This window comes from Alexandromys fortis, unplaced genomic scaffold (assembly GCF_014885135.2).
Source record: "Alexandromys fortis isolate MF-2015 unplaced genomic scaffold, M_Fortis_MF-2015_v1.1 scaffold_141, whole genome shotgun sequence".
Taxonomy (NCBI): domain Eukaryota; kingdom Metazoa; phylum Chordata; class Mammalia; order Rodentia; family Cricetidae; genus Alexandromys; species Alexandromys fortis.
In genome coordinates, this window is record NW_026068060.1 from 1,201,414 (window position 1) to 1,225,574 (window position 24,161).

The 24,161-nt window shown below is 51.6% G+C and overlaps 1 protein-coding gene across 2 annotated transcripts in view; it reads right to left on the reverse strand.

Moving 5' to 3' along the window:
* Nfatc2 (nuclear factor of activated T cells 2) overlaps window positions 1-24,161 on the reverse strand; it is a 107,737-nt gene that overhangs the window by 40,168 nt on the left and 43,408 nt on the right. For both annotated transcript variants that reach the window (XM_050120182.1, XM_050120183.1), the window contains exons 4-6: window positions 12,504-12,706; window positions 11,397-11,569; window positions 23-163 (exon numbers count right to left, since the gene is read on the reverse strand). In XM_050120182.1, the coding sequence (XP_049976139.1) occupies window positions 23-163; window positions 11,397-11,569; window positions 12,504-12,706 (517 nt within the window). The remainder of the gene's footprint in view (window positions 1-22; window positions 164-11,396; window positions 11,570-12,503; window positions 12,707-24,161) is intronic.

Genomic DNA, 24,161 nt, shown 5'->3' on the forward strand with positions numbered 1-24,161 from the left:
GAAGCAAGAGAAAGCGACTGACCTGTGGTCTTCTCCATGAACACCACCTTGGACTCAGCAGTGAAGTTCTGGCCCGTGAGGATCATCTGCTGGCCCCCGTAGACCAGGCAGCTGTCCACGTCTTGTCTCTCCACCATGGGCAGCTCATGGGCAGAGCGCTGAGCTGAGGGCAAGAAGAAAAGAAACATGGTGACCTAGAGAAATCTGCTCCAGAGACGCGGCGAGAGGGCGGGAATGAAGTCCCAAGTAGGGACCTCCAAACTTCACATCCCTGAAAGAACCACACGCCACTTAGCCAGTTTGCTGTCACAGAGCACTATTTGCAGGAATCCAGGCTGCCTTCCCTGCAGGAGAGGTAGGAGCCAGACAAACCGGGTCTTCCTTCTCCTCTGTGCAGGGAGAGGCCCAGCCCACCCACTCATCATGATCCCCACTGCTCAAGCTGCTTCTTCCTGCCACTTCTCAGCCCAGACTCACAGCCCGGTGTGAGCTGAGTGCACGGCCAGATGAAGTCTGTGGGCGATTCTTACTGAAAGCTGTAGACTCCAGGAGCTGACCTCGTGGCTTCCTTTCCCAGAGGTCCCCCTTCATCACTATGTTCCCACCATGTTTCTGGAACTTCTAGAACCTTCTATTTCCCCTGTCTTTCTCTCTGATAGACAGACGACAGACAGTGTGTACATGCATGTGTGTATTTTGCAGTGCTGAGGGTAGAACCCAGGTCCTCAGACGTGCTGGGTAAGTACGGTGGTACCCCCCTTGCTACCTCTGAGGCATGCTCCCGCCTTTGAGCTCTATGCTTCCCTGAGCTCTGCTCCCCTCCCTATGTGGGCAGCTCCTTCCTCATGACCTCAGGTCCCACTCAGCCTGGCCTCCTCTGGTAGGTTCTCTCTGGGCCACACTCCTCCTCCTTTGTCCCCCACCCCACTTCCTCCGCTGCTCCCTCCTGTTGAGTCCTTCTCTGGAGAAAGGCTCACTTTCAGAGACCCTTCAAGAGCTCTCCTCAGCCCCAGGACAGAGGTGCCAGAGGTGTCTGAGTTCGGGCAGGCAGGTCTTTCCTATTTCGGCTCATCTCTATCCACAGCGAATGACAGGCGGGCAGGACAGGCGGGTGCTAAGCTCTCTGCCAGTACAATATGCTAAAGTGCTCCCAGCAGCCTTCGGAGGACGTGAGCACAGAGTTTCTCATTCAGTGATGGACCAGTCCCCACCTGGCTGAGATGGGAACCCTTCTCAGCAGCCCAGGCCCAGGAGCCCCCCTCAGCCCTGTGTGGAAGGCAGGATACAGGAGACAATGAATAGAGGCAGGTGTAGCACCAGCCAGGTGACAAAGGAACTCTAGCTGCAGCCAGGTCCCTCCTACTCCCTTAGGCCCCTCCCTCTCTCCACAGCCCTGCCTTCCTGGTGAGTCAGCTTGAGCTTCTGGCTCTTGTCCTAGAGTTTCAGGCTGGGCAGAAGGCCAGGTCTTCCCATGCCAGAGCCCCTGGACCTCCCCATCCCCTCCCCATCCGGAGCCGGGAGCTAGTCGGGAGCCTGAGCAGCAGCCTTGTGAGGCCCAAACTTAACCATTTCCTTCCATGTTCGAGTACAGATCACCCTCTTCCTGTTGCCAGGGCTGGGGAGCCTCACTGAGTAGCAGGTGCACTTAGGGACTTCCAAGGCTTCCACCCATTTCCTAGTGACTTGCCCAGCTCAGCCCCATGGTCCTGATGCCTGGCTTGGTACTCAGGAGCAATACCGCACCCCGCCGCCTGTGGGCTCTGGGACATGTTGAGAAGCCCGGGATAAAACTGCTAATTCCTCCCACGTGGGTGAGCTGTTAAGCCTGTCTTTCAGTGTGGAAGCCCCTTGACTTTCTAATTGAGCTTTTGTTAAGGCCAGTTTACTAGCAGTGAAAACAGCAGCTACAGAGGTGGCTTCTCAGCCTTGCCTTTGATGGAGTAGGGGTGGAGGGACGTGGTAGGGGCTGCTGGCCCTGGGGATGCCAGCAAGAGCCACCCCTCCCATTTTACAGGTGGAAAACCTGAGTCATTGCTACTGGGGCGGCCAGCCAAGGGCTTGCAGCCAGCCAGGCCAGGGCCAGGCTGGGTGAGCTCTCTGAGGGGTGGGGGCCTTGCCATGAATCACCATGCACTGCGCAAACACACCATTTGGGGCAGCCTCTTCTCTGCAGAGCTCCAGGTCTCCTGCAGGCAGCAGCAACCACCTGGACACATCTGCAATGCTACCTCCTTCTCTCCAAAGGGGGGGGGGGGTTACCAAAAAAAAAAACATGAAGAGAGCAAGTCAGCTTCCTGGAGGCCTCAGTGTCACAGCCAAGGTGTGACCAAGCCTTCTGAAAGGGATCGAAGGGGAAAGGCAAGCTTCTGGCTCCTCCCCAGGCCCTCTGCACACACGTGTGCAGGCTGACAGAGATGCTAAGCAAAAAAATCAGCCCGGCATTCCACTGCACTTCGGTAATGAAGATTCTCGGCTTCATTGTCTCCAACCTGGGGCCTGATCCTTCTTTACTGTGGGGCTTCAATCTGTGCACTACTAGAACATTCAACAGCACCCCAAATCTCTGGTCTCTTCCCACTGCATGCCAGTAGTACCCCACCTACAAGCTATGATACCCCAAAATGTGTGCACACATGGCTGGTGTCCTCTGGAGAACAGGGGAGGGGGGCACAAAGTCACTCCTAGCTAAGAGTGACAGTTATAGAGATTTTGACTTAAGTCAGGGAGGGGGGCAGGTGTGATTATTTAGAAGGCAATCCTAATGGTCCCAGGGGGCCACAGTCATTATTGCTGTAGGGGTGGGGGGGTCCTGCATCTGCCACTTTTTGGCTTAATAACCCTGGGGACAAGTCATTTCAGCTCTCTGAGTCTCAGAGGCCTACTCTGTGGCTTCATAACAGTGACCGCTTCACGGGTAGCTTCATACAGATCACAGGTATGAAGTAAGCACAGTTAGAGCCCAGCTGGCAAACTCATCCCAGCCATCATGTCCAGGGTGGGTCCGTGCAGGAGCAAAAGGTGTGCCCTTTCAGAATATTATCCAGCCAGAAAAGGGAGCAGAGCCCTGGCGCCTTGACGGTGCTGTCCCATATAAAAGGAATCAGACGTGCCAGGACGTGGCCCGTGGCAGTATGTGATAACCTCTTAATAAGCTGTAGTATGTACTGCTGTCTGCTGTTTGGTACAATGAGTCCCTCTACGGGGTGAGCGACATGTGTTCCACGCATGCTCAGCACGCAGGAACGTTCAGTGCTGAGCTCAGTGTGGGCTCAGGGTGCAGCTTCCCAGGATACACCAGTGTGGTGCTGTCCATGTGTTCTGTTCACACCCACGGTCTCCGATGCTCCTCAGAGGCTCCCGAGACCCTAAGGCAGGTTGGCTGACCCTAAGCACTGGGGCTTCTTAAAGGGGCCTCCCTGGATCTGCAGAGGCATAAGGTTGAGGCAGTGCTTAATGGAACTCCAGAGAAGCCCCCACCTGGTACTCCCTGGGGTCCCTACATCTACACATCTCAGGTCGAGGCCAGAAGCATGCATTTTACCCATCTCCTCACATGGCTTCTCACGGACATGGGGATCTCCTTCCAAGCAGTACCCCAGGCCTTGGAGAACCCCTCAACAAAGCAAAGCAGTCCAATTGGCCTCCGAAAGAGAAATCGAGGAGAGGTGAGTGACAGCCAGAACAGCCCTCCTGAGGCCCACAGTTCTGCCTGATGCAACTTCCACCAGCTACTACTGCTAATTGGAGCAACATGTAGGACCAAAGAGGGCTCTCAAGAAGTCCTGGGTTTCCTGGGCTTTCTCCCAGGGGTTCCCATCAGCCCCTGAAGCTCCCGTTCAGCTATTTAAAGATTCCAAGCCATCCAAATGCTCCTGACTATAGTTCTCTCACCAAATGCTGCCTGGGTTCAAATCCATCCTTATAAATTGGCTCCATCTTGGGGACAATCCAGACCCAGGCTCCTGTTTAAGCTTCCAGGTGGCCTCAGGCCCTCGGTGCTGCTCCCTCTGGTTTCTGGCACCTCATAAGTTGTCTCGGGGTCCCATATTTTTATGAGTTCTGAATTCACCAGGCACACTGGTTCACTTTCCCGAGTGCCAGGGCTGACCTGCAGCCAGGCACTGAACACCTCAGAGCTCTTGAGGGAAAATTCACGGGTCTATTCCCACGCCTACAGGGTTGAGCGGCCAAGACCACGCTCTGCCCAGGAGCCTCTCTCTGGAGGGAGACAGGAAAGGCTGGCTGGGGGAAGGTGTCTCTGCAGAGCCAGGATTCTATCAGCATGGGGCAATTACTACCACAGAGGAGACCTCAGGTCCTGGCATGTTATAAATGTTTTTCTAGACTATGATGCACATAGCACTAAGAGACGAGGGTCCTTTGTCAGTATGAGGATGCTGCAATATGTCTACAGAGTTCCAGGTCCAGCCTGATGGCATCTACCATTGGGCCCTCAGGAAACCACTCCATCCCTCTGGGCCTTTCCATGGTGCCAATGGTATTTACTCTGATTGCTAAATGTCACGAGCCCAGAGAGCAGAGTGGAGGACATTGTGTCAAGGGACACACTTGAAAGGCTGTGGGTAAGAGAGGCAGATGAAAAGGGTTTGGACCCAGACTGAAGGACTCAGATGGAGCCACTGGGAGAAGGACCCTGTAGAAAACACAGGCCGGAGGTGTCTCTGTCTCTCCAGCGATGGTCAACCAGCCTCCCCTGATTATGGTACCCCAGGGCCCCCTCTTCAAATAGCAGACCTAGGCTGGGCCAGAAGGAGCAGTTGTATCCACTGTTCAGTGTGACCACTCGCTATGTCTTCCCTGAAGGTTCTGCTCCAGTGGGGACCGTGTGACCATGTGACCTTAGAGGTCTCAGCCTCCTCATATAGAAAGGGGACCACACTTAACCTACAGGGAGGTTCCTACCTGATCATACCATCCACACGGCACCTGCTGGAGACCACACTCTGTTCTTTTTACTTCCTGGCCTGACCTTGATTTTTCTCTTTCCAGTGCCATGAACATTCCCAAACATCTCTGTGGTTAACAAGATTCTCCCTAGAGGTGGAATGAAGCCTAGGTGATGGATGGGTTCCCCAGTCACTGAAGGGCCCAGGCTACTGAGACGGTGAGGAGAGCCAGGGCTTTAGCCCCTTCCTATGTAAGCTAGGGGTGCAGTAAGCAGCCAGGCTTTCCGGACCTCAGTCTTTGAGAGGATGGGCTCTGAGGATCAGGCCTGCCTGACTCACTGGTACATGGCATCGCTCAACAAATACGTCCCAATATTCCTGCATGAGGAAGCAAGGGGCCCACGGGATGAGGCTAGGCTGGAGAGGGGCTGGCACACGCAAGTCCGTGGGCACACTGGGGACGGTCTGTCAAGGGTGGCTCTGCCTGCCTGTTCCCAGGTGGTTGGATCAGGAAAGGACGTGTGTGTGTGTGTGTGTGTGTGTGTGTGTGTGTGTGTGTGTGTGTCAGTCAGCAGGAAAGCCACCCGGGTCCAGGCTCCCAGCAGATCAGTTCTCTTGGCAACTCCCCCTCCACTCCTCCCCCAGCTGGTAACCTGGTTTCTGCTGAGTGACAGACTGTGTGACCATTGAGCTTCCCTGTGGTAACTCTTGTTTGCTGAAGTCTCGTGTGCACCTGCTGTTTCCCAGGCTGTGGTCTCCCTGTGATGATGTGGCAACAGCCAGAGGCGTGGTTAAGTCTGCTTCATAAGGCTACAGGGACTGTCACAGGTGACCTGTCCACCCTGGACCATCACGGGCTGGGGGTCACAGCTGTGATTACAGTTATGCTATTATGCCATACACATTCACTTAACCATATCCCTGCAAGTGGGGATACTATACTTACTCCTATTTTACAGATAGGGAAACTGAGGCATGGACCATTAAGTAACTTTCTGAGACTGAAGGGTCAGTAAATGGCAGAGGCTGGATTTGAACCCAGGCCTTTGGGTCCTGAACAGACTCCTAACTGCCATTTCAAACTCTCCTCACCCTCCTGTGGCCCTGGTGTCATTCAAAGTGACCTTATGTCACAGCTGACAAGTCTCTTGGGCAGCAGAGGCTGACAAAGGCCTGGCCTGTGTGCCCTCTCCCAGGTTGTAAATTGCTTGTTCTTTCTATACAGGGCCTCAAAGGTGACACTCGATCACCCTGCAATAGGAAATAAAATATACATATGCAAGAATGTGTGATAACCAAGGACCCAGCAGCACTGTCTCAGGACATTTACAGGAAAAACGAAGTTTTTGTCCACCAAAGAATGCTGACATATTTACCCTAACACCCACACTGTGGGACAGGCCAGTACCCATCACTGATAACTAAGCCATTGTATTCCTACAACTGAACACTGCTCAGCCACCCGTGAGGACAAACGGTTGAGTTAAGCAACAGAAACAGGCTCAGGGGAAAAAAAAATACTGGGAGAAAACAGCAGAACCCCAAAGCACACAGTCTGCATGTTGATTCCCCTCTACAAAGTCGCAGAGCTGGGACAGGTAGCAAATCTGTGACTGCCTCTCTGTGCGGCCTGGTGAGGAGCAGCAGCTGAGGGGCTGAGGGGGACCTGACGGGCCCAAGTGCTCTGCATTTCAGTTGGAATGGTGCTGACGAGGGTCTCTGCCATTGCCAAGAGTCACTCAACTATATGACTCTTCTGTGTAACCTACTGTTTCATAATTATACCTCAATGAGAATGCATTTGTCAAAGAGACAAGGCCACACCTCCCTCCCACTCTGCAAAAGGAGCAAAGTCAATTCTGAATTCGCGTTGCCAGGTAGGGCCTGGCGCACAATTGCTTTAGGCATTTCCTGCAATGTGGTTGTGAGGAAGAACCCGCAGGTTCTGGAGAGAACCCACAGGTCTTGGGTAGAGCCTTAGTGGGTCACAGGCGGCTCTGCAAGGGTTGCGTGGGCCCAGCTGCAGGCACCTGCAGACACTACCTCTCGTCTCATGACCCACTGGGAAGTTTCTGGAGGCATCGTCCCTCACTTCCTTGATGTCCTAGACCATTCCTAATGACAGGTCCCCAAAACACCTGTCTGGCCTTGCTAGAAGGACATTAGGAGTGTGGTGGTCAGTGCTCAAAGAGGGATCTGAGGCCTTCTGGGCTCAGGGACACTTTCTCCACTAGGAGGCTGTGAGTAAGGAGTTAGCTAACCACGCAGAGGGAGGGAGGAAGTTCACAAGTTCTCTATGCCCTACTTCCAACACTTGGGGGCTCCCTAAAAGTCTCTATTCTAAGATCATATCCTAAATGGTGACAGAGTGTATATGTGTGTGCTTCTGTGTGCATATGTGTATGTGTGTGCACATGTAAATGTTTATGTATTTTATGTGTGCATATGTATACATGTAAATGTTTATATTAATGTGTATACATATATATTTGTGCTTGTGTGTGCATGTGTACACACATATATGTATACATGCATTTATATGTGTGAAAGTATTGTACAGTACATATATGTATTTATGTGTATGCATGCATATATACATGGATATGTGTATATGTATGTGTGTATATGAGTGCACGTGTGTGTATATGTATAAATACACATGTACAAGCATACATGTGTTATGTATGTGCATGCACATATGTATATTAAGTATATGTGGTCTTTATACATATGTTTGTGCATTTATATTATTTATATGTGTGTGTGAATATACATACATGCATGTGTTTGTGTATGTTATGTGTGTTATTTGTGCATGCATGTGTGTGCTGTTTGTGTACGTGTGTGTGTGTGTGTATGCACAGGTACATGTGTTTTTGACCTACATTTGAGTCAAGCCTGAGCACCTGCCTGAGTAGAACAGTCAGCAAACAAACCAAGAGAAGGGGAGGAAGACTAAGCCCCTTGGAAACTCTGGAGCATCCGGAAGTGGAGGACCACATCAGAACGGGCTAAACAGTGCCCACCCCACCTCTACCCCAGACCCCACCTGACAACCCAGAATGGGTTTATTCGGAAGTAGGGTCTTTGCACGTGAGCAAGTTAAAAATTGGGTGAGACCAGACCTGGGGTGGGGCCTGAGCCCTTATCAATGACAGAGCTGAGGACACCAGCAGATATAGACAGGAGCCCAAGGAGATGGAGGCAGAAACCTGAGCCATGCACACACAGAGGGCAACTCCGAGATATGTGTGAGGTGTGGTCCTCTGACCCAGCAGTTACCCCCTGGCAGGCTTCTGGTCCCACACCTAGGAAGCAGAAATGCCTGAGGCGGAAGCCGCTGCAAGGCAACAGCTCAGACAGCCCAAGGGCAAAGCCACACTTTCCCTTGCTGTGGAATCACAGCTGAGACCACAGGGCAGTCTGGGAAGTGCCTGGATGCTGAGAAACACAGGTACCAGGCTGTGCAGCAGGGAGCTGTGGCTCCCAAGGCTGGGGTCGGCAAGAAGGACCTCAGAGGCGCAAGCCCACTATAAGAACAGTGGCATCCGTCGGCATGTTCACAAACATGTTCTTGTTTGAACTGGGGCACGGGTTTGCCTTTCCAAAATAAATAAGTTAGCATTGTAAATAGGGGCCAGCCCACTCTGTTTTTCTTCCCAGCTCATCCTCCCCAACAGTGTAAAGTCAATTAGACAATAAATATTTATCCTCCCCACTCTGTGTCTACAGGTGTGAGTCACTAATTGTCAATATGTATTCATTATCTCCCTACAGGCTATAAACTGAGCCAATCAATCAAGCTAACAGGTATGTAGCGCCTTTGCATGGCTCTAGAATAGAACAAAGCAGGTAATAAAAACCAACAGGGGACTAGAAGTGAGGGACAGCAGCTGGCCAGCAGCTGAGGGTGGTGGCTTCACCAGGAAAACTGCATTATAAAAGCCAAAAGAAGGTATTTCACGGAACTGGAAAGTTTGGAACTCCAACTTTGCTACTGAGTAAAATGGTGTATCACATTACCAAGAAAGGCTGGGTCTCCTTATCTGTCAGGAAGAGGAAGATGAGATGGCTGATCCCAGTGAGGAACTAACAGATTTGCAAGGCTCAGGGTTTTCAGATGTGTTAACAACTTCGCTGAAGGCACGTGTGGTTCGCGATGCTCCTGAAGACCTCAGGATGACATCAGACACACTGGCTTGAGGAGCCCAGAGAAGGAGGCAGGGGACTGACAGACATCCTCTGTCCCCTACCGTGCAGCCAACCACAGTCCGGCCCTAAGGGTGAACTGCTGGCCTGAAAGAGGAGAGCCCTGTCTGCTCAACGCCTCCAAAAATCACGAAGGAGTCTGTGTTTCCTTCTAGAACAATCCTGAGACATTCGAAACCAAACAGGATAGGGGCACTCCTGAGGACAGCGGTGAGAGGGTGGCTGTCACCTGCGTCTCTCCTTCCCTGCTGGTGGCTCTTGTCTCCCAACTCTGAATACAGGCTCCCAGCACCCTAGCTTTGCCTGGCTGAGCCACAAGCTTCCATGGGCCCTTTCCTGGTTTCCATTAGCACTGCCCAGGCCCTCTAACCTTGCTTCCGGCCCTGGTGGTCAGTTCTTCTATGCTTCCTTGTACCACAAGGCCCCACACTCTCCGTCTGCTTGTTCACAACTCAAGACCACCCAGATAAGTAGAAGCCTCTCGAAGGTTCTGCCTGGCCCTCTGAGTCTCTTGGATTTACTGCCATTTTTAATCAGTTCTGCATGTGAGCGTTCTGGGAAGCCAGAGCCAGGGCTTCCTGCACGCTAAGGGCAGAGTCTACGTTTGAGCCTCGGCCTACCTTCCCCGGTTGCCGTTTCTAAGTGAGGAAACGTTTTTGTTCCAGTTAATCTTTTAGCATCGGAATTGGCCATACAGACCATGCTGCCATGTGAGAACACCGGCTGCTGTCAGTTCACGATGCCCACTGAGAAGGTCCGGGGACCCTGTGGTCCCCAGTCTCCACGGCACCCCGCTGTCTGCTCCCACTCAGCTACTTCTCCCATTTCCACCATCTCCCTGGCCTCTGTAGGAAACTGACATAGATCAGCAAAGTCAGCTTTGACCACGCCCAGCAAAATAACAAATGAGATGGTCTTGAAAGCAATTTAACGTGAAACACGATTATAACATAAAATTACCTTAAAGACAGACCGGAAGAGCCAAATAAACAGTTTTTAATCCCTGAAATAATGTTTCCTTTCCTTTCCTTTCTTCTTCTTAAAAGAACGGCTAAACTTTCAAAAACGTAACAGATATCTGGCTCCGTGGTGTAGACCTATAATCCCAGCTGCTCAGGAAGAGGCGGCAAGAGGATTGAGAGTTCAAATCCAGCTGGAGCAATTTAGCAAGACCAGCTCTTCATCAAAAAAAAAAATGTTTTAAAAGTGTTGCAGATGAGCCAGGCGGTGGTGGCGCACACCTTTAACCCCAGCACTAGGGAGGCAGAGGCAGGTGGATCTCTGTGAGTTCAAGGTCACCCTGGTCTATAAAACAAGTTCCAGGATAGCTAAGACTAGAAACCGTGCCTTGAAGAAAAAACAAAAACAAAAAACAATCAAACAAATTAAAAAAAAAAAAAGAAAAACTATCTATTGATGAGGTAACTTGGTGGAAGAGCACGTGCCCAGCATGTATGAGGTTTTGGGTTCAGTCCCCAGTACTGCAGACATGTGGACACGCTTGTACATGTGAAGCCTGGAAGACCTCTGCCGTGTGCTCAGCATCTTTCCCAAGGAAAATTCTTCAGAACTTTATGCCAGGTTTGAAATTTTTCTCTAACTTTACAACCATCTTTGGGGGCGGGGCCTTATCCCTACTAGACTCTTAAGATTCTTGGGCACAGAGAAAATCTCGCTGCTCTGTGGATGCCCAACACTTGCCATGACCCCTGACCTCGACTCCAGGGACAGGTGGAAAGCTGGAGAATCACTACTGTCTGCAAGGCTCTGGAGTTCTTGTCCCAGCCCTGCTTCTTTCTGGGCACAGGCACTGAATACTCAGTCTTCTAACCTGTGAAATGGGTGTAACAGCCCCCGTCAGTGACCCAAGCCTTCACAGGGCCAGATGCTTCCCACAGCATCTGCAGGGCCACGGCTCAGAGCCAATGCCATGCTACTGCAAGTTTCGCTGAGTGGAGGGAGGGATGAAAAGAGAGAAGGGGGTGTGTGTTCCAGAAATTTAATTGCAAATATACCCATATTTCAGAAGACCAAAGTAATATCTAAACTAAGCAAAGCCTCCAGCTCCCATTATCTGTCCTTATTTTTATTTCCCATGAGGCCACAGAAGTCTCCACAAAAGCAAATAGAAGCAGAGACCAATACTTCCGTGGGTGCAGTTTCTGCCTCTGGTCACCACAGACCAACTAACTGTACGTCCTTGCAAGTCCCATGAATTCCCGGGGACGCTCATGTACGGCCCCTTTCGCCAGAAAGACCCAGCCCTGAGGTCTGACTTACAGCACTCAATGGGGTTGGATGCCGCCTGCAGGGAGATGATGCGGCCACTGGGTTCCGGGACGTGCACGCGGAACACCAGGCGCACTCGCGTGTTCTTCCTGCCAATGTCTGTCTCGCCCTTCCGCAGCTCGATGTCGGCGTTCCGAAGCTTCAGGATGCCGGCACAGTCGATGCTGCAGGAGGGGAGACCGGGTCACTGAGCAGAAAAGATCACCCACAAACCCGCCTAAGGTGGCCACAGCGGGGACTGCATATCCCCCTGGGTTAGTGACAACCAGAACGCTATGCCAAGAGGTTGGATTTTTAAAAAAGAAATTTTTTTATTTTATTTTATTTTTTATTTTATTTTTTTACAGAGCACTCAGAAAATCTCCTGAGTGGAGATTGTTTCTCTAGGGAAATTTTTCTCATCAATGCTTTTGTTCTCAAAAGCACTGGGAAAACTCAAGTAGGCAGCTGGTAGAACTGGCCAGGGCTACTCCACAAATATCAGAGTACCAGGGTCTCTTGAATTCAGCAAACAAAAAAGCACCCTTGCTCTCTGGAAATGCCCAGCAAGATTTGTAAAAGCCAAGGGCACTGTCGGCCATCTCTCTAAGGACCCAGGGCTATGGCGTGAGACAGAGAAGAAGGAAGGGAATGAGGACCTGTTAGCAATGGGGGACAGCATGACCAGTGCCCCAGGGTCATGTACCCCACCTCCCACAGCCTTCTGGTAGGCATGAGCTTACTTCCTCATAAAAGGTTCTTTGATGCTGCCACGTATGTGCCGTGTGGTGGAAATGCTACATGCATGGCCTTCTGTGTTGTCACTGAAAATTTTCTTTAGGTCCCACCAGTCTTAGTCTTTGCTTTGATTTTTGAGAGAGGCTGGGCTGGGACTCAATATGTCGTGGAAGATGGTTTTACCTACAAACTCCAGAGCTTTCTGCCCCCATGCACACTCCCAAGTGCCAGGGTTACAGGTGTGGGCCACCATGCAGACGGGTGGCTCCAAGATTGGACAGGACCAGCAGCGGCTGTGGCAGTACCCTCAGAGATGCCCCAATCCTATCACTCAGGCCCTGCTCACTTTCCCAGGAAGCCCCACCACTGCCCCAGCCTTACGTGGCCCTCATGTTGTTCTTTGGCTCCAGGGGGATTTCCAGGACCTTGGTGTTGCCCACAATTTTCTCATAGCTGGTGGTGGTAACGGTTTTGCCTGTGATCCTGTGTACTTGGTAGAAGGCGTGTGGCTTAAGGATTCTCTCATCGGCTGTCCCAATGAAGATCTGAAGTCCCAGGGGCTTGTTCTCCATGTAGCCATGGAGCTAAGGAAGGAGAAAAAAAAACAATCATTAATTTTTTTCAGGGTGGAGGGCAGGTGAGACTTCTGTAGGCTGACCACCAGAGACGATCAGAGAAGCACATGGAGTGAAAGAGTGTAGGGCTGCTGTGTGACCTGGATGGGTGCATGGCCAGAAGCTGCCTTGGTGTCCACCCAGAGCAACTGTTCAAATAAGTTGTAGGGATCTCCTCTAAAATGGATGCTAAGAAGCTGGAGAGAGGGCTCAGCCATTACGGGTGCTGGCTGTTCTTACAGAGGGCCCGGGTGGGATTCCTGGCACCCATATGGAGGCTCACAACCATCTGTAACTCCAGTTCCAGGAATCCCATGCCCTTTTCTGGCTCCCACAGGCACCGGGTACATATGTGGTGCACAACTGTAACACAGGCAAAATACTCATAAGCAGCCACAAGAAACAATATAGATTAGGACTTAGTCACTGGCAAAGGGCTGGGAAAATGGGAACAGAAACAACCTGAAGGCCCTCCCGCCATCCACCCTCAGGATCCATTGCCAGGTAAAGGCAGTTATGGGGGGGTGGGACGGATTCATGAGGGCAGGCCTTCTCTGAGTATGCAGGAGGTTAACGGTAGCTGGGAAGGGAGGGACATTCTTCAGTGGTGTAGACACTATAAGGTGCCCTTGCTCCATGTACACAGCACTAATGGCACTGTAATTGCCAAGATAAATAAGCAAATAAAGAGATGTGAAAGTAGGAGGGGACTAAGTGGGAAGAGAAGCAGGATGAGCTAGCGAGGGTGGATGGCATAAAAATACACTGTTTAGCTGTAAAGATGCCATGATGAAACCAACTAGTGTGTGCGATCAACACAAGCAAATAAAAATAAAATGCTAGAGAAGAACTGAGCAACCTAAGAATAGATACGATGAAAGCATAAGTGACTGTCGAGAGACAGACAGACAGACAGACAGACAGAGGAAAAGTAAAACTCTGGTGATTATAGAGAGACGGACAGATGGACTGACAGAGGAAAAGTAAAACTCTGGTGATTATAGAGAGATGGACAGATGGACCGACAGAGGAAAAGTAAAACTCTGGTGATTATAGAGAGACGGACAGATGGACAGACAGACAGACAGACAGACAGACAGACAGACAGACAGACAGACAGAGGAAAAGTACAACTCCAGTGATTACAGAGAGACAGACAGACAGACAGAGGAAAAGTAAAACTCTGGTGATTACAGAGAGACAGACAGACAGGAAAAGTACAACTCTAGTGATCACCAAGAGAGGCGGTGGTGGCACATGCCTTTGATTCCAGCACTCAGGAAGCAAAGAGACAGTTGGATCTATCTCTGTGAGTTCTAGACCAGACCTGCTCTACAGAGTGAGTTCCAGGACAGCCAGGGCCACACAGAAAAATCCTGTCTCTGGAAGGCAGAGAGAGGGAGAGGGAGAAAGGGAGAGGGAGAGGGAGAAGGGAGGAGGGAGAGGGAGAAGGGAGGAGGGAGAGGGAGAAGGAAGGGATGGAGACAGGTACACACAGCTCTTGTTGACAAAGGTCACCAAGGTCACCTAAGAAGGTCTATAGACATAATTCACTTTTCACAGGACAATATTGCAGTTAGCATAGACTGATTTTATACTTTTCAAAAAGAAAGAGCAAGACAACAGTGCAATTGATCAAGTCAAAATTAATTAAGAACCAGAAGAAAGTGCATGTCACGCTTAACAGGCAAAAGGTCAGCCTGTGAGGTAAAGACTCTTGAAGACGTCCCTAGGGAAGGAGGATGAGACCGGGTCCCACCTCTAACAGATGCCCTATACGACACTGGACGGTGGTGGCACACGCCTTTAATCCCAGCACTAAGAAGGCAGAGGCAGGCGGATCTCTGAGTTTGAATTCAAGGCCAGTCTGGTCTACAGAGCAAGTTCTAGGACAACTAGGGCTACACAGAGTAAGTCTGTCTCGATTTTTTTTAAAGAGCTTTGGAGTTGAAGCACACAAATTTGACAACAGATGTCCTATAACCCAGGCATGCACCCATCATTATACAACCTGAAGAGCCCCATGCAGAAAGAGAACACGCTGGACTAGAGTGGTGAGCCCAGACAAGGTAACACAGCAGATCAGAAAGCATATATTCTATGGACTGACCCCAAAAGATCTAATCTATGCTAGATTATCTATATCTATGTTAGGGGTGGGGAGTGAGGCCAGACAGAGGACCCTATGGGCAAAGGTGCTGGCTGCCAACCCTGATTATCTGAGTTGCTCCCCAGACCCACAGCTCGCATGGTTTCCCCCAGCATTCACAAGAAAGCTGTGGATTGTAAATAAATGTATTGTTTTATTTTCTAAGGGAAAAATGTGTCAAACCCTACAATCTATCAAACAATACAGAACATTTCTATCTGTTTACACATTCACAGATGCGAGAAAGAAGGGTGTGGACGATACTCTCCACACCGACTACACTGTGACTCCCATGAAGGAAGAGGAGGAGTCCAAGACCGCAGAGGTGACCAAAGAGGACAGTGACTTCACACCCCATGGCACAAGAAGAACATATGGTTAAGTATACACTAAATAACAAAAGACAAAGACACGTGGCGCTGAGAACCTGGTCCTGAGTTCCAACCACTTCCCAATATCCTCTTTGATCTTTCTGTCCCTCTGTCCCTATATTTGCAAACCAAAGAACCTATGACAAGGGACAAGTTCCACAGAACTTTAGTACAGTTGCCTTGGTCGCTTCCCAACCAACCAACCAACCAAAACAAAAAAAAAAAAAAAAAAAAAAAAAAACCAACAAAACAAAGAAAGGCTTTCAGGTGATGGGCATGACCTAGAATGACCCTGCTCCGTGCGGAGCCACCAGTCACACACATCCACTATCACGGTGGACACAGCCTGGAGTCAAGCGAGTCTCAGTTGAAGGGATGCCAGGTCTAATCGGCTTGTGGGCAGGCCTATGGGGGTTATCTTTACTGTTAATGGATGTAGGAGGACTCAGCCTCCTACGGGCACCACTGTTCCTTAGGCAGGTGATTGTGGACTACGTAAGAAAGCCAGGTAGGCAGGAGCCTGTGCCAGCAAGCAGTGGTCCTCCAGGTAGGCAGGAGCCTGTGCCAGCACACAGTGGTCCTCCAAGATTTCCGCTTTAAGCTCCTGCCCTGACTTCCCTCAATAACAGGCCACGTGTGACCTGGAGGCTGAGAGAAAAAAACCCTTTCTCCCCGATCTTGCTTTTGGTCAGAGCATTTACCATGGCAACAGGGTAAAGCTAGAAGTTTCGGAGTCCCACGCAGCGTATTTTACATGTTTGTTCTCTGGCCACATGTGGCTAGCAGCCACCACAGTGGATAGTGTGACCTTCAGCTTCATCTATCTTTCCAGAGCATGTCCTAATGAATGGTATGGGAACCAGGGCTCGTGCGCTCCTGCTGGAAGCCACACAGAAGACAGTCCAGGCATGAGAGCTGAGCAGGAGGATGACCTGCCCGCAGGACTGATGCCCACAGTGTTGACAGGTGTGGCAGCCTCAAGCAAAGGTGAAGTCCCAGTCAAAGCCACTCATCTGAAGATCACCCACTGCTCTCGGGTGGCACGGATCAAACAGGAGGAAGGCCACACCGAGAGATCGCCTTCTTGTTATGAGGGATTTGCGTGGGGACCCAAGATAAGTGTGTTTCCTAATTGGCTTCCCTGGTTCACCAGAGGTGGTAAACACTGTCCGCGGTGCCAGAAGAAAGGCGGGCAGGGCGGCAGTGAGCATTCATGCCGCGCTGCTTCCTCCTCCCATGACAAGAGCAGAAGTGCGCCCGGGAAGGGACACATGGGGAACAGCTGGAGGGCATGTGCTAATCAAGGCCAGCCACTCCATCCCCTCCCTTGTTGGCACTCCAAACCAAGCTGCCATTGCCTTGCCTCTCATTTGGGCGGCTGTCAACACACTGCTTGCCTCTTCTGGTCTTTCAGAGAGTGGTTGAGTAATCTTTTAAAAATGCAAATCAGATCCGGGCACTCCCCTGCTTACAACCCTCTGAGGACTTCCTGTGGCCTCAGACTGAAGTGCCAACTTAGCTGCCACCGCCTGAAGTCACTGAATTCCCCCCAAAGCCAGCCTCAGTCCAGCCCCTGCCTTGCCTCTCCATCCTGCCAGGCTTTTGATTTCTCCCTTAGCTTCAACGTACCAGGATGGATCATTTTGACCTCAGGGCCTTTGCACAAGTCACTGTCTCTGTCTGGATGCAGATTTTCACCTCTTTTCCAGATAAACCACAAGTCGTACCTATGCCCAGGACTCATTCAGCCTTGTGAGACGCAACCACCTAATGCCCAGGGATCTCAGAAGCCAGTTGGGCACCACAGGTGTCTTCAGCCTTGACAGGAAGAGTTTCACAAGAAAATTAACACATGTTAAATGGAAAGGTATATTTGAGAATATGTATGTATATGTGCACATGTGTGTGCATGCATGTGTATATATACATTTGTGAGTATGTGTGTTTATAAGTGGGTGCTACTATACCCTGATTTTATTTTTCATGGGTCCTGGGGATCAAATCCAGGTCTTCTTGTATGCAAAGCAAGCACTGTACCTGCTAAGCCATTTCTTCGGTACCTGAGAGAAGCTTTTTTCTTCTTCTTCTTTTTTTTAAGAACCAGATATTGTGTACTTCTTATCATGTCCCCTAAACAATGTCCCCATTTAGTCACATGCTCAACGTCCATTCATCTCCCCATGTGGCTCATATACTGGAGGCTGTGTTCCACAGTAGCGGGGACCTCAGACGCCTTGTCCTGATGGCTACTGTATATGTGGTGGTGGAGCTTTTCACCTTCAGCAATGACATGGCAGCTCCTGGTGCCACCTCCCTCACACCAAACATGGCACTCAGTGGCTCACAGCTTTTCCCTGTGGCAGCTCCTAAAGGAGCCAGCCCAGCCCAACCCAAGGAAATGCGGCATTGCACTGGATGACGGTCACTCTGCGTGTGCTTGCAGGAGCTGTTGGTGGAACAGGGCTGGGGGAAAGCAGTGACCCTGCTGTGGATGAAAGTGACATTGAAAGACCTCCCCACAATCCTGGGGAGCAGGGGCCGCATGTGTGAGTGGAGTGTGTGGGGGTGTCCTCCACTATTACACATCAAGACTGGGTCTTGTATAATCCAGCCTGGCTCTGCAGCCGAGGCTGGCTTTGAACTCTTTCTTAATCCTCCTGTCTCTACCTGCCAAGTGCTGGGAAGGCAAGCATGTGCCACCACACCCAGCCTCTTGGCAACTTTAAACGTATAATGTTTTATCAATCAGTGGCCACTCTGTTCATCGGAGCCTAGAGTACGTTCCTCTTGCCTCGCTGGAGATGTGTGCCCTTCTGGGCCTTTCTCCTAGTTACACGGATCCACATTTGGGGGGTCGTGTTTATACAGCGCGCTCGTTCTCTCTCAACAGAGGATCTTGTTTTATGAGGCACCAAATGGCTGTGTAGAGAAGACGTCTCCTGGCAGGCGAGTCAGAAAATGCGAAGTGACTGTGAAGGGCCCGGGCATTAGGGACACGGACTCCACCGGGCCCCTGGCTCAGCCACACAGCACGTGCGGAACCAGGATGTAGCTGGAGCCTGCGCCTTCCATTGCTGCCCAGCATCAAGAGCGGATAAGAGCACACACTGTCAGGCTGAGGAAAGATCCACACTCAAGTCCAGAGTCCCCCATCAAGGGCCTTCGTATTGCTTTTGCGGTGCCATCGGGCTGAGACGTTGCAGCCGGTGCTGGCGGCCATCGAGGACCACATCTGTGCTGGGAGCTGGGTGACTCAGCCCTGAAGCGAGGGGTTGGTTTTCAAACTGGCGACCGGCCAAAGGGACTGGTTTGAATTTGCCTCAAATCAAACGTGAACAACGTTAAGTAGCGTTTTGTGTGTATGCTGAAGCGGGACTATTAGGAAAATGGTATCATCCTCAAAGCTTGCACGCAGGAGGAGGAGAGGCCCCCCCAGGCTTCGGCCCCCACAACACAGACAGACCCCACTTCTAAACTTCATTCTGGATATGAAAAGTTGAAGCTCTTATCTGCCACCCTAACCTTACTCCACCCTCAGCTCACATGCACACGCTGGAGAGGACAGGCAGGCTGGCAGGCAGATACACACACACATATACTCACACGCATGCACACCAGGCACTCTTCCCTCTTCCTCCAACCTCCCAACAAGCCCTACATGCTCAATTAATGAAGCCTCTTCTCCTTCACCCCCATTGGATAACCTCAGAATCCTGCCCATCTAGTTTCCTAAATGCCACTCAAATCTGCCTCCCTGTTCTCCAATCAAAGAAGCTGCCTGGCCACCCTCTTTCCATGTCAGCTACCCCATGGTGGCTAGAATGGTTTTCACTACCTTGGGACAGAGCCTCCTGCTGCTCCACTTGAATCTCTAGAGAGCAGATGTCTCACTTTCTAAGTCGTAGCTTGCAGAGCTCCATAATCTTGCTGCGTATAAGCATGAGGACCTGAGTGTGATGCCGAGAATTTATTGTTTAAAAAAAAATCCAGGTGTAGTGATGAACACTGGAGACCCCAGTGCCAGAGACGGAGAAATGGGCAGATCCCTGGGATGCTCAGGGTCTGCTCTCGTAGCTTAATCAGCGAGATCCGGTCAAATGAAAGAACCTGTTTCTAACAGCAAGGAAGATGAAGCATGAAGGGTACCACTTCACTGTGTCCTCAGGCTTAAATGCTCACCTGACTACACAGGAACACACACATGCAGACACACATGTGCACACATGGGGAGTGGGGGGCGGAAGCCAAGTCTTCATCGGAAGAGGGTTGTGGGACCCTCTCCCTCACACCCTCCCTCCTTCCCCACAGCCATAGTGATCTTGGAACAAGTTAGGCACACTCCCACCCAGAGGTTACTCCATGGTAACCTCTCCCTCTGATGGGCTGGCTGTCCTGTCCCTCGCTACTCTCAACCCCACCCCACAGGGCACCACACCCTCAGCACTTTCTACCCACCTGCTTGGCATCACCTCACCCACCACCTACATCTATCACCACTCCACAAGGCAGGGTGTGTTCATTTCATCTCCTCGCCTCCCCCACAAGGAGGTTGTCCTCAGGGATGGCAGCTTAGCTGCCCCATGGGATCCTCCACAACATGTCTACCCCTCAGGGGTCAGGTGTGGCCAGGGCAGCAGGAGGGGGCAGGTGGTGGCCATTGACTGCTGCTTCCCCTGCCCCTCCTTTTCCACAAACAACAACTGGCCTAGCCGGAGCTACCACTGTGTCCCACAATGCATCTCACTCAGCATGGACAGGACTGGGCTGGTTGGACAGCTGGTACCTGACCTGCCCTGTTCCCCGCAGGAGTGACAGCAGACCCAGAACACAATGGAAACAGGAACCGTGTCCACCCCAATCCACAATGGGTGCCCCACCATGGACGTGCTGAGGCTGGCGGGAGACCTCAGGGACTGGTGGCCCCAAGAAGGCCAGGGATGTGACAAAGAGAATGAGATTGTCTGCGCGGGCTTGAGAACAGTCCCTGTCGGCTTCTCTTCACATACTAAATTAATAGTCAAGTCACTCTACATCTCTCACACTAGCGGAAATTAGAAGCAGATTCCACTGCGCAGTGAGCAGAGGCGGGGGCTGGAGGCCGAGGCGGCGAGGTTTGCTTCCCATCACCACGTCCACAATCAGTGGGGACCCTGAGCAGGGTCTGTGAGAGTCACAGGGCTCAAGCCAGGGGCCATTCCCCTGTTCCAGTGCTCACGGTTCCCTGGAGTCTCTGGATGCAGCCCCAGATTGGGAGGGGAGCACCTCTATACCTCCCTCTAGCCTCCCCTTGACCAGCTGTCCTCCGTGCCAAGAGGTGGCTTATCCTGCAGGCCTCCTGGAAACCAACCTCCGGGTACCCTTGGGTTTGTGCTGTTTGTTCTTCCTGGCTGCTTTCTGTGCCTGAGTCTCCCCTCGTATAAAGCCCATGGGGGTCCAGGAAGCGTTAGCTCTTGGGTAGCCATCCGAATCAGTTTATGTCAAGCACCTGACTGCCAGAGACTGACCGGAAGGTCACTTTCCATCTCCTGGCCTCAGTTTCTCCATCTGTGAGGAGGGCTGATCAAAGGGCTCAGGGAAGAGCTGGTGAGGTCTGTAGGAAGCTCCTACCCAACACACAACACATGTGATGTTCTGCTCAAATCCCTCCACCGATGGCTGGGAGACTGTGGGCTATCTGATCTCATCTTCTCTGTTCTCTGTCAACTTGAAGATTGTCCCTTAGTTCTAAAACACAGTGATCTTCAGTTGCATTTGGAAGAGATTCCAAGCCCTGGGTGCAGCCTATAGAAAGAAGCCTGTATGGCCCAGGCTTGGCAGCCATCACCAGCTTCAGCTCCCCATGTCCTGGACCAGCCACATGATCTCTTCGAGGATCCTTCAACAGGTTGAGTCTCTCTTGCCTTGGGGCCTTTGTACATATTCTTCCCACAGCCTGGTGTCTTCCCCACCCCTTTCCTCCATCCATCATCATTCAGGGTCCACCCAAATCCAGAGATCCCTTGCTCCCTTTCTGCTGCTGTGATAAAAACACTCTGACCGAAAGCAACACAGGAAAGGATTCATAGGCTTCCATAGCTCACCACCGCAGGAAGTCAAGGCAGGAACCCGCAGGCAGGACCCTGTTTGCTAGTCCACACAGCATTGCATCTGTCCAAGGAACTCACTCACAGTCAAGGAAGTACAGCAGAAACCATGGAGAACGTCGCTGGCTAGCTCGCAGCTCTGTTTCTGCTCAGCTAGCTTCAGGACCACCTACCTATGGTACGGTGCCGCCGACAGTGGGCAGGGTCCTCCTACATCAGTTAAGCATCAAGGCAATGGCCGGCAGATACACCCACGGGCCTGTCTGATCTAGACAATGCCTCAACGGAAGTTCTCCCCTCAGACGACTCTAAGCTGTGCCAAGTTACCAGCTAAAGCTAAGCAGAGCATAGAGCCTGCTCTGAGGAGCCCCGCTAAAGCAGAGGTTTCTGAGGAGCCTTGCTAAAGCAGAGGTTTCTGAGGAGCCTTGCTAAAGCAGAGGTTTCTGAGGAGCCCCGCTAAAGCAGAGGGTGTCGGCATCTCACAGCTTAGTCCCTTCCTGACAGTAGCAACTGTTAATCATGCATTCGCTCACTTCCCTAGAATAGAAGCTTGTCCATCTCGACGCCCCAGTGCCTTGAGTAGCATCTGGCACATGTAGACATGCACCAGGCAACCGCTGAATGACTGAGCAGATGGGTCCTATGTGGAGCCATGTCCCGGGACTGCGGTGGCTATTCTTGACGAATACAGGGAGTGACTCATCTTCCCAAAGCCCTGAGAAAAGAGGCTTATTCACGTCTGGGAGAGTCCCCACGTTTTCAGACTCTAACTAAATTCCCTGCTCTTCAGGCCCGTCTGCAGGAATGTGTCTCCCGGTGAAAGAGACATATCATACCAAGCCAATTACACCAGGAGTCAGGAGAGGAGTCAAACTTGAGACTGGAAAAATGAAGTTTACAACCTTGAGCCTGAGTTGAAAAGACAGCAATTTGGCAGCCTCGTGGAAGTGGTGAGGGAAAGGGGATGCCAAGTTATGCCCGTGGCCCACATGGTCACCAGACAGCCAGACAGGTGGGGGACGCACCCTTCAATTGCCGCTCTCCACTGATCTCTTGCGTAGCTTGACATGGAGGAACAAGGTGACAACTGTCTGCATAGGCTGCCTGGGCTCTGAAAAGCCAAGAAGAATGCATCCCAGGAGGGGAAACTGAGGAATGAAGAGAGCTTTCAGAACCCACGAAAGCCAGTCACAGTGGCCCACGCCCATGATCACAGCACTCTGGGAATCCAAGGCAGGAGTTCAAAACCAACCCAGGCTACACAGCAAGACCCTTTCTCAATCTCTTCCCCTTCAAAGAGACAGAAAGAAAACACCATGCAATTATTCAAGCACGCTCTAATGAAAAGGACTGAGTACCTGCAGGGTATCCTGTGACAGCTATACCCCCACCCCAATGCCAGAGCCCCTCCCCCAGCTCCACATAAACGCTTCACCAAAGACAGGCCATCTGGGCGAGCCATAAGAGCTGGCCTATCATCTTTCATTGCAACGAAAGCTGGAAGATTCTTCCCAAACTGCTGGAGCAGCAGAGGGCAAGACTTGTGAAATGCAAGCCAGGGCTGAACTAACTGGCACCCCCCGACACACACACACTAAGGTGAGCTGTCCCCCATCCCTTGCCCCCTGCCCACACCAAATGACCTGGCAGGTCTCTCTGGAGCCGGACCAAGAATTCTGACTCACTTTTGCCACAGGAGGGGGGAAGAAAGGCAGACGTGATGTGTAACTTTCTGTACTCTATTTTAGGATTTTAAGATCCAATTTCTTGGGTTGCAAAGGGTGGGTTTTTGGAGGGCTCAGCGCAGGGCACGGCTCCTCTCTGGAGCTGGCTAGACAGGCTTGTGTTGCAGACCTGGCAAGGCGGGGCCACTGGAAGATCAACAGATCGCATCAGCCTGGAACAAGGAGCTGCTTCTTATACGGCCCTGTGGCCTGGCGCTCATTCACCAGGGATGGAGGCTGGGGTCTGGCCGGCGTGAGTCACCACCCCACTGCAGGCAGCTTAGTTCATTCACTCGCTCCTTCATTCAGCGGAGGCCGGCAGAGAGAGGGGGGACCGCCGTGCTGCAGGGTGATTCACACGGCCTTTGGGGACAGAAGGCACCTGGGTCCATTTTATGCTGAGATTCTTGTTGCTCTGTGGTCTGGGAAGTTCATGGCCAAGTGGCCATCAAGTCCCATCTCTGACTGCTACCCCCCGGCAGAAGGTGATGGGCAATTGGGCAAGGAGAGACAGGGAATCTCCACTCCAGAATAACTCAGCCTTGCCTAAGAGATCTGCATGGATCCCAGCGGGAGGAATCCCTTCATCAAAACGCTATTTCATAACAGTACAGCACCGAAGGTCCAGCGTCCCGCATGGAGCTCTGAGGACTACCTTAAAGCCATGGGAGATGGGGGAGCATATTATCACATCTACACTTAGGGCCTGGGAAGACTTCTCTGCCTCATCACTGGGGACCAGCCGCCCTCTTAGATGTTCGGCAGCATCATGCATTTCTTGACACATTAGGTGCCAACGAATCTTTCCCAACTATGATAAACAAAGTATCTCGAGATGCTGCCAAATGTCCTTTGGGGGATAAAATCGTTCTAGTAAGAGCTTTGTGGGGGGACGGACAGGAGGCTCTGGGAAACCACAGCCATAGTCCACTGACAGGCAGAGTCCTTATGCTAGACTGCCCACCTTCTCCCTGACTTGGCCACCCCACCACTCTCCAGTCCCGCTGTACCTGCTCCACTGAGAATCTCTCTGCCTCTTTCCATCCACAAGAGTCGCCACAGCCTCCAGAGGGATCTTCTTAAAGTGAAGGAGATCGT